The sequence below is a fragment of the Sinocyclocheilus anshuiensis genome, unplaced genomic scaffold (genome assembly GCF_001515605.1).
Source record: "Sinocyclocheilus anshuiensis isolate Anshui unplaced genomic scaffold, SAMN03320099.WGS_v1.1 scaffold796, whole genome shotgun sequence".
In the NCBI taxonomy this organism is placed as follows: Eukaryota; Metazoa; Chordata; class Actinopteri; order Cypriniformes; family Cyprinidae; genus Sinocyclocheilus; species Sinocyclocheilus anshuiensis.
In genome coordinates this window covers 521,131-532,025 of record NW_015557105.1, presented here as the reverse complement: position 1 = coordinate 532,025, position 10,895 = coordinate 521,131, and the positions used below count along the sequence as shown (strand labels likewise).

Below are 10,895 nucleotides of genomic sequence, written 5' to 3'. Positions count from 1 at the left end.
TAAGTACATTATGTATTATAACAAATACCTGCAGAGGGCGCCAACGGCCTGGTGACGTTTCACTTTACAGCATGATTCAATGACGATTAAATCCATTTAATTTTAATATTTGGCAATATGCAAACTCAGAGCGAGAGTTTGAACTTTTATTTTGAAATTGTGATGTACAACAAATCAGATATTTAGAAATATATTGATGTATTCTCCTGTGTTGGCATAGGTTTATAAATTATTAACATTACAAATCAATTGAGATAACGCCGGAGATACATACACAGTTTATGTATCTCAGAGGGGACATGGATGCATTTAAACTGCAGTTACAGATACATGAATAGGCCTAATGTTTTGTTTTTAACATAAAACTTTGAATACTGATATTTGAAACAATTGAAAACATGAAAAAAAATTTCGAAATGTGAAATTTAAACCGCCAGAAGGTGACAGCAAGTGACTGTTAATCAGTGAATCATTTATTCAACCGATTCGTTCAAAAAGCTGATTCATTCAATAAGTAAACAACGTCCATTGCTCAGAGACGCAAAACAGTGCTGTGATCTTTGTTTGGAACTATTTTCGTTGGCAAAATTGAGCAAAAACAAGCAATACTATGTCTACAATGCAAGTCACTTATTGCTTTACTGAACTTGTATAAAATGATTATTAAATGTGTTCATGCTGATATCTGCAGAAAAACAGTACTCGGGGTAAATCGCGTGATTACAGTACTAAGCCGCTGCAATGGAGCAGCTCTAATGCTATTAAATTAAAGATGACGTATGCTACCATAGAGAAAGGAAAAAAAAAAAAAAAGAACAGCGAAAGTAACAAAAACTTGTAAAATACATTTTAATGGGCACAAAGTTCCTTGATTATCACACCGGAATGAGAGTATAGTTTCTAGCCATATCGGCCTAGAAAATCGCAACTTTTCATTTTCCGTCGGTCTTAGTACACGATGTAACTACAGAAGAGTCAAGTGTCAAACTGTGATAATGTGAGAAATGTTGAAGGTGTTTGAATAAATTTTGGTTTGACTATCTATTTGATAAATGAAGTTAACTAACTAACATTATACATACTCTTTTGGTTTCTGTACCCAATATTTAAAAAATTAACAAAATGCAATGAAAATATTGGTATCGGTACTCAGTATCGGCAAGTACTAAAAATAAAAGTATCGGTATCGGGCGAGTACTGGAAAAAGTGGTATCAGTGCATCTCTAATAAAAACTCAGGTAAAGTACAGATACTCCCAAAAAATACTTAAGTACTGTAAGGAAGTATTATTACTTCGTTACATTACACCACTGGTTTTCAGTATGACTGCAAAGGTGCGCGAGAGCCAATTTAGTTTCTTTTCTTTTTGCTTTCATTTCGAAAAGCTGTCGTCTTTGCAGTTTACCTCAGGTTATACTATGGAGTCTCTCTTTTTTTTTTTTTTTTTGATTCCACAGTGTTTGCTAAACATTCTGCAATTTATTAGTCAATATATATATAATACAGTACATGGTGTATGCTATGCCTCGTCTTTTTGTTAATAAACGTTATATAAGCTAGTTTGTCATTAGCGGTTTTATTGTTGTTGTGCTTTTCATTAAGAATAATTAATCCATCTTTCAAGTAATTGTTTTAGTCTGTGAAAAGTGAATGGTGTATAGTAGATGTAAGCACAACAGACAATTATCTTTTCTTGTAAAATGTGATATCAAGATCGCGAATTCAAAAGTGAAAGCATCCTAAGCCAGGCTTATAACATAGCAAATGAGGAACTCGCGTTCACAAAATTCAAATCACAAATAATACTGATGAAGAAGAACGGGTTGAATGTTAATCCCACTTTGGTTAGCATATAACGATAAACTACGTTAACGGAAAAACTATTTATTAGCAGGCATTGATTATGTTGGAGCAAAAAAATTTAAATAAAATCATGTGCTCATTGGAAACAAAATCATTGATTCCCAAGAAATTCATGAACTGATAAAATGTATAACAGGCCAAGATAAGACCAGGACCTAAGACCAAGATAAAATTCACAAATAAAATTAATAATGCATGGATTTATAACAAACCCATATAATCTCAAAATAAATCATGTACATTTAAGGGCAATTTTAAAATACACAATATATGTTTTATTCAACATATACACACGTATTCAAATTGGTGTATGTACTGATTTAAATCAATACATATGAATTACAGGTCGACTGCTATTGGCTTTTTCTAAAATGATAATGTGTTTAAAGAAAGGTCATCAAAAGGCAATTGTCAATACTAGTAAAAATCAATACAATGAATGTGTTCAAAATTTGTCTTTTGTGACAGGCGGTCAGAGAGAAGCCACAAGAGTTTACGTTGAATTAAACGCCCTACTGCTCTCTATTACTCTTTTTTCTTTTCCTTAAATCTTTGGAGTTTGTATAAACTGCCAATTGTTTGTTTTAAATAGTGGTCGACCGATATTGGTTTTTTGACGACCGATGCCGATGTCGATATCTTGGAAAGCAGGGTGGCCAATGGCCGATATAAAGCCGATATAGTTGTATTTATTTTAATTAATATTTAAGAAATTTGAAATCATTTGAAAATGGATAAAAAATTTGTAAAATAAACACATACTTTAGATGAAAAAGCACTTTCCACAAATAAATAAATATTTAATAAAAATATAATTAAAATGAAGTAAACACTGTAACCAACAGAGCACTCAGTATTCTGGGAAGTTTGTGTGCATTGGGAATCATATTTTTTCAAATAAAGCCAAGGTAACACTCATTTTACATACAGCACACAGTGAAAATTACATGAATATGACAATAGGCAAATGCATAAAGCGCAGCATAATTTGAGATCACGAATTTAATGTTTAAAGCATTCAATTCGCACTGACCGTCACGCAGCATTAGCCATTCAAAGATTTGTTTAAATGATATAAATGCGTATTTGCTGAATGCTGACGGCAAACGAAAAAGTATTACAATGTTTGCCTTTCTATTACTAATAATATAAAAACAATCGTTATAATACTTTTTTTGTATACATTTTAATCCCTTTGTTTAACAGTTCTATCTGATTATTAGACAGACTTCTTCTATCCGTATTAGACAGAACTGTTTTCGAGGACGGCGAACAAGAGGGAGAATGTGAGCACTGTGCTCAGGCACTGCCATTATCAGCGCCATCAAAATAAAAGTCAGTCACGCCATCAAAATAAAAGTCCCGCCGCAAACGCATCGGCCAAACAGAAAAACGTATCCGCTGATGCCGATATTTGAAAAATGCAAATATCGGCCGATTTATGTGACCCTGGAGCACAAAACCAGTCATAAGTAGTACGGGTATATTTGTAGCAATAGCCAACAATACACTGTATGGGTCAAATTTATCAATGTTTCTTTTATGCCAAAAATCATTAGGATATTAAGTAAAGATCATGTTCCATGAAGATATTTTGTAAATTTCCTACCGTAAATATATCAAAACTTAATTTTTGATAAGTAATATGCATTGCTAAGAACTTCATTTGGACAACTTTAAAGGCGATTTTCTCAATATTTAGATTTTTTTGCACCCTCCGATTCCAGATTTTCAAATAGTTGTATCTCGACCAAATATTGTCCTATCCTAACAAACATCAATGGAAAACTCATTTATTCAGCTTTCAGATGATGTATAAATCTCAATTTCAAAAAATTGACCCTTATGACTGGTTATGTGGTCCAGGGTCACATATTGGCATTGGCGATATATCGGTCAACCACTAGTTTTAAATGCTCTTCAGGTGAAATGTTTTTCTGTATGCCAGTGAATCTGAACACTGACCCCCGGCTGCTGGACGATCCCGTGCGGTTCCCGGAGCTGTTGCTGGACACCACTGAAATAGCATTGGCGATGGCCTCGACAGCGGACAGCCTCTCAGCGAACGTGTTCCTTTCAGACCGCTCTGCTTCTGAAACACATCGCACATCACTCAAGTCATCTCAGGCTGGGTTTGGAAAAACATCTAACATCGTCTGCGTTGCAAAACTGCCTCACTTGTCATCACCGAAAACAAGTACATGGTCTATACAGCTCCATATTATGGTGAATGTCATCCATTTTGTTACTTAAAAATAGAAATGCTGCAGTGGCAACTAACTGAAATAAATTTATTTTGTTAAATTAAACTTTAACCATTAACTGAATTAAAATAAACTGAAGTCCATTTATTTTAAGTTTAAATACTAAACAATTAAAACTGAAATAAACTATACATTAAAAAAAACACTAATAAAAACAAAACGACAAAATACCTAAAACGTAAGAAAACTAAAAATTTAAATAAAGACAGAAAATATAAAAATAAAAACTAACTAAAAATATTAAAAGGATAGTTCACCCAAAAATGAAAATTCTCAAGTTCTTCCAAACCTGTAAATTTATTTTAGCTGTTCAACTCAAAATAAGATATTCTGAAGAATGCTGGTGACCGAAAAGTTGACGGTAGCTACTGACTTTCATATGCGCTAGGGGTGTGCGATATGACGATTTTTGATCGTGAACGATTAAAATGTCTCCACGATCTGCTTTTGAAAAAATATTGTAGTATCATGCTACAGCGCGCCTCCGTCTCAATATACTGTACAATGCCACATACATTCACATCCAATGTTATCTCAGCGGTAAAGTTACACTCACTGGACACTGCACTTATTCGCAATCACAAAAGTACATTTGCATATGCTTTAAAGCCTTGCTTCACTGTTCTGATATGTGCTTTCTCTGAGCGCCTACACCTGAAGCGCGTGCTCGCTAAAAAGCCCGTCAACAGTGCCTTATTATTGGACTAAGTTATTTCACATCTGATTGCGCTAATACTGTCAAAAACAACCAATTGTATTTATATGTAATCCTTGTGTATGTCTAAAGTGAAAGTAAACGGATGCGTGCCTGTATTTTAGATGTGTGCAGGTCTTAAAACGACAGCACAAAACATGCTGCCGATTGCTATCCCTTTAATGACAAGCGGCAGCATGTTTAATACTGTCCCTTTAAGAGCTGCACGCATCCGTTTCTCTCTCAACGGTTTACTTTCACTTTAGACATAATTAACAGTGTTTATATGTAAACCTTGTGTGTTTTTGACAGTTATCTTAGTTATCGTCTGATTGCGCTAATACTAAGTAATCAGGTGCTGTTTGACCGGCCTTTTAGTGTATGGACGCTTTGGGTGTACACGCTTGGAATAAGCACATGTTAAAACAGCACGCAAATGAAACGTTTAACCGGCAAGGCTTCAAAGCACGCGGAAATAATGTACTTTTGTGATTGCGAATAAGTCTCGTGAGTGTAACTCTACCGAATCAACATTTGATGTGAATGTGTCTCGCGAGTTGCAGTTGGAGCTGGAGCCGGGAGACAAAGTACAGCGCATTTCTTGAGGTAGATATGTTTTGTTAGTAAATGTTTCATTATACTACTAGTGTTGCCTCCTTTGATCACTATTACACTACTGCATATATTGCATCTGACACTGGTGTCGCTTAATTTTGTATCGTGAGCCCACACTTTCAAACGTTTCACTCTTGCCGCCACTGATTGCACGCAAACACACCACACATGCGCATGGATATCACACGGACGTCGAGCAAATGTCGGCCACATCATTCAGTGAAGGAAAATGACAAGCAACAGCTTCTAATTCGTCGTTAACATTGAAGTATACAGAGATAAAACAACACAAGTATCGATAACAGTATCGTTTGTCCTGAAGTTTATCGGTAGTCCGGTACTGACCCAATTACGTACCGGTAGGGATGGGCGATAATTCGATAACGATAATTATCACGATATAATTTTCATTCAGTGAAGGAAAATGACAAGCAACAGCTTCTAATTCGTCGTTAACATTGAAGTATACAGAGATAAAACAACACAAGTATCGATAACAGTATCGTTTGTCCTGAAGTTTATCGGTAGTCCGGTATTGACCCAATTACGTACCGGTAGGGATGGGCGATAATTCGATAACGATAATTATCACGATATAATTTTCCTCAATAAAACTATATGAAGAGTTCGATAAATGTTCGATATAATGTTTATGCGCCAAACGCGGAACGAAACAGCGTGACTCATTTGAATCGCGCCACACGGACCGTTTATCCGCTCGGATCACAGTTCAAACGACCGCGTGGCGTGAGCTCACTAGAGCAGATGTGTTTACTCGGTAACGCGAACATTAAGCAGCGCTGTGAGATCCAGTGTGAAGCACAAATAGAGCGATGAACACAAATGACTCTGTGATTTAAACTAGTTTAAAGCCAAACAGGAGAAACACTGTGCAACGAGACAGTAAGAAGGCTTTTCAATGTACACATCGCCATCATTTACCATGGATTTACTGTAGTAACACGTACTGCACCATGGTATTGTGGCAGAAATTTGGGATATTCACACTGAATTTTATTAAAGGAGTAATGGTATATAATTGTAGTATGTATTTGGGATTAAGCATGTGTGCATTTATACTGAATGTTTTTAGACTACTGTTTTTAATACAAATAGACTACCTAAAACCATATAGTTATATTTTTACCATGGTATTGAGGCGCTATATGTGTGGTTTTAACTGTTTATCATGATTTAAATGTATGTTACTATGGGAGACCGATGCTTTTTCTATTTAGATATTTATTTTGTTAAGGAAAATTAATGGTCTGGTTTCTACAACTTTCACTTTGGAGCAAAAATCTGACTTTAAACTTGAAAGAAATAAAGATATGACATTTATCGTGATAATTATCGATATCGACTGATATGAAAAAAATTACCGTGATCATTTTTTTTGGCCATATCGCCCAGCCCTACGTACCGGTCCAAAAAAATACCGGTTCTCGGTACCCATTCCTTGTATTGTCCCAAACCTGTATTCATTTCTTTTTTGTGCTGAACACAAAAGAAGATATTTTGAAGAATGTGGGTAACCAAACATGATAGTGGGGGAAAAAAATAATATGGAAGTAACTGGGGACCAGCAACTGTCAACAGAAGAAAGAAACTCTTTCAGTTTAAAATCGTCCCTCATTTCCTGTTTACACTTAAGTCTTTCACATTTCCCATTCATTTCAATGTGGGGTCATATTTACCCCAAGGGACAGATTTGTAAAAAAAAAAATTTACATACCTTCAGAACAACCGAATCAAGCCCAGTTTTTTTTATGTGAATATAGATATAAAATGTGGAAAAGTCACAAAATCTTATTCCACTGAGATGAAGGGAACCATTTTTTTAAACTAAGTAAAAGTTGATTGGGGTCATATTGACCCCAAGGGCCGATTGAGGGTTAAAAAAAATAAAAAATTTGAGTGTGTAAATGACAGAATTGTCATTTTTGGGTGAGCTATCCCTATAATAGTAATAAAACAAAACAAAACAAAAAAAATCACTCACTACTCTTCACTGAAGAACTTTACAGTTGCTTTAATAAGAATCAATGTATAATTTATGTATAAAGTGTATATAGTGTTTTATTGTTATATTTGTTAATTTAATTTCTTAAATGCTACTGCTAAATACAGCTACTGTAGCCTACTGTTTGTTTTATAACTCATACAGGTTTGGAACAAGTGGAGGGTGAGTAAATGACGACAATTTTAATTTTTTGGGCGAACTATCCTTTTATTAAACACTGTAATAGTATCTCAATGATACTAAAATAACACTGAAAACACTGCATGCTAACCTTCCTCCTCCTTGGTTTCCTTGTTGCTGACGGGGAAGCAGACGGAGACGCAGGCGTGGAGGATGTTGCGGTTGCCGTCACAGCGGTGACCCAGCAGAGCGTCCAGAGCATGAGGGTTTTGCTCCAGAAGCATGGCCTGCTCCAGACTGATCAGGTACTGCCTGCACGCCTCGTAATCACAACGCAGCACGTGCTGCATCAGCGTCTGCTTCTGAAACGCAGAGAGCAAACAATACATCAACCAGAAATACAGGCTCAAGCATTTCACTTGCATTTGTGACTAAAAACATGTGCAAACTAGGGGTGTGCGATATATATATCGTCTGCGATAATATCGTAATACCAGCACAATAACACACTCAGCAAAATATCGTCTAATTATCGTCATCGATAAAATCCCAGAAAATATCGAGATATTATTTTTTTGTCAATATCGCACACCCCTATTGCAAACTGTAAAATTATTTAGTACATGTGAACAATTCAAATTCAAATTCAAGGTAAGTGTTAATCATCACTTCAAGAGGTTGTAAATTTGAGGGGACGATTTAATGAGCACTGCAGCGTTTCCAAGTAAAAACGCAGCACTGTTCTACAGGCTTGCAGTTTCAGAGAAATTCGCAATCACTGAATATGCGCATTTATGCCAACAGATTGCTTGTGATAGAATAGAATGTTCCTCTGATGAGTGTTTACTTCATGGTGTTTACATATTAGTAAAGACATTTCAGAATAAGAGTCTAGGTGTATTTCAGGATTGTTTAATTAAAAACTTTTTTCTGGTCATTATTGGTATTTCAGTTACTCAAACTGTATTTGGCATGTAGTTGAAAAATTTAGGAGCGTATTAAAAAAACTTTAGGGGTGCAATGAAAATTTATCAAATAATGTGTTTATCCTTAATAAAGGCATACAAGGAGACATTTACAAGCAAAAATATTTTTACAAAAAATATTAAACAATTAAAAAAACAAACAAAATACAAAAGATTACAAAAAATGAAATACAAATAATATAAATAGTATACTGGGTTTTCAAATATCTGCTTAAAACTGTATTTAATAATTACGCAATTAAATATATATAATATATATGCTTTAATTTGCTTTTGCTAAATAATTCTATAATTATTGAATAAATGCAGTTTGCAGCAGATATATTTAAAAACCTTGTGTACTTTTTGTATTCATACAAACTAAATAATTTTGCATGCAAATGTCATCTTGTATCCTTTCATTACTGAAAAACACATTTTTTTAATACATTTAATTTTTCAAATTAGAAGCACATGTGCTCCTTGAGGAAAAACTAAGTGTCAAGGGATTGGTAGAGCACTAACTGAATGTCTAACATTTAGCAGGTTGGTGTATCATACCTCCACAGCCATGATGATGATGGCTGCTTTCTTTTTGATTGTGGTGTTACTGGGAAGGTTGACAAGTGAATGAACTCCCATGCCTAGGCTGGCAATTGGCGAGAGGTCTAGCCAATCAGGGTCGCGTATTCCACCCATACAGTCTTTAGCCATGGGATAAATGGTGCCGTTACCATCCCTCAAAATGATGGGGCTCTCCTGAGGACGCAAAGATGAGAAAGTTAAAACAAGCAAAGAGAAACTGAAGTGCATGAAACGTATCAGACTTGTGTGACTGTAGCCGGATTTCCATCCAAAGTTGCGAATTTAACATGCGCAAAACTGGAATATCGCATAAAACATTTGCGAACAAGCATCGTTTCCATCCAACAAGTCAAAGAGAACAAAATCGTCACTTCCTGATAAACTGGCACTATAAATCACTAAGAAAAGTAGGAGAATATAATAATTTTCATATATAATAAATTACTTGCGCCTCAGAGCGAGCAGACGAAAAGCAATGAATGCGGTCATTGCTTTCGAAGGTGGATGCTGCTGTTTGGGAACGCAGTCGTGTAAGACATGTCTGGGAGGCAATTATACAGAAATACTTCGATGACAGACTTTGCTCGTGCATTTCCGAATGACCATAACAACATTTCAGATGCTGTGGAATGAGATCGGTCCGCTGGTTAGTCAGGTTTTGCCGTCCCATAGCGCAAAGTCACGTGACTTTTTTGATGCGCTTGGAGGAATTTATTCGCAAAATGCATTTCCATCTCCCATTATTCGAATCAACCCTTTTTTGCACAAGTCAAAAACCACCTCAAGCGAGGGTAAAAACTTTAAGAATTAAGGGATTTTTATTCAAAATTTGTGGTTTCCATCACTCGTTTCTCATTCAATACTTCAAAATGCGTATCTTGTCTCACCTGGCCAGCAGTAAAGATGGCCACGTTACGCTCATTCTGGCCCAGAAAGGCCAGATTACTAGTGGGGAAGTGATTCTCCTGCTCGGCTTTGCCGGTGGCCAAGTCAAAGACACAGTACCGTACCCAGCTGCCTGTTTTCAACACAGCATGAACTCCTGCAGGACGAAAGACAACAGAACAGTTAAGCAGATGCACAGGGAAAATTCACAACAAAATGTGAGATAAAAGCAAACAATATTCACCTTTGGAGTCAACATTCACAGCTAAAATTTCAGCTTTTTCTGGGATACAAAGTTTTTTAGGAGTGCGCTGAAAACAGTCTGGAACTTTTGGCGTTCCACCAGTTTTAACAACCTGTTTAAAAGAAAAGAGAAATGTCTCAGCTAAAAATTCAGCAATATTTGTTTTTATTTTTCCCAATATTTATAGACAAGGAGTTTTCAAACAAGGTGCTGTTTTTTTTTTTTAAACTATACAAAATGCAATTAAGTGTTCTCAAATGTAATAATTTAATATATAATGTTTTATGCACATGCATTATAAATTTAAATAATTTAAATATTATTAATATACGACTAATATTAACTTTATTTGTCCCACAGGGGAAACTGTTACTAATGATGGAAATAAACTGAAATATTGTAATCAACTGTCATCCATACGTAGCCTATTCATTATAATAATCTTTTTAATAATTCATATGATTTTACATGTGGCCTGAGGAAATTTTGGTATTTGTGCTATTATTTTGCTATTATTTAAACTATTATTTTGGTTTGTGAGATCGGAGATCGCGCTGCGCACGTGTACAAACATTCAGGAGGACACAAACTTCTTGAGAATGCTGCCCCGTGACTTTTATTAATAAAATAGATTAAA

General features: G+C 35.3%; 1 protein-coding gene across 5 annotated transcripts in view; it reads right to left on the bottom strand.

Annotated features, from left to right (window-relative positions):
• Nucleotides 1–10,895, bottom strand: part of LOC107677650 (E3 ubiquitin-protein ligase UBR5) — a 90,592-nt gene that overhangs the window by 55,760 nt on the left and 23,937 nt on the right. For 4 of the 5 annotated variants that reach the window (XM_016472637.1, XM_016472639.1, XM_016472640.1 and 1 more), the window contains 5 exons: nucleotides 10,259–10,370; nucleotides 10,017–10,171; nucleotides 9,106–9,303; nucleotides 7,731–7,941; nucleotides 3,829–3,955 (listed from right to left, as the gene is read on the bottom strand). In XM_016472637.1, coding sequence (XP_016328123.1) covers nucleotides 3,829–3,955; nucleotides 7,731–7,941; nucleotides 9,106–9,303; nucleotides 10,017–10,171; nucleotides 10,259–10,370 — 803 coding nt within the window. The remainder of the gene's footprint in view (nucleotides 1–3,828; nucleotides 3,956–7,730; nucleotides 7,942–9,105; nucleotides 9,304–10,016; nucleotides 10,172–10,258; nucleotides 10,371–10,895) is intronic. The other variant, XM_016472638.1, reaches the window with a different exon arrangement.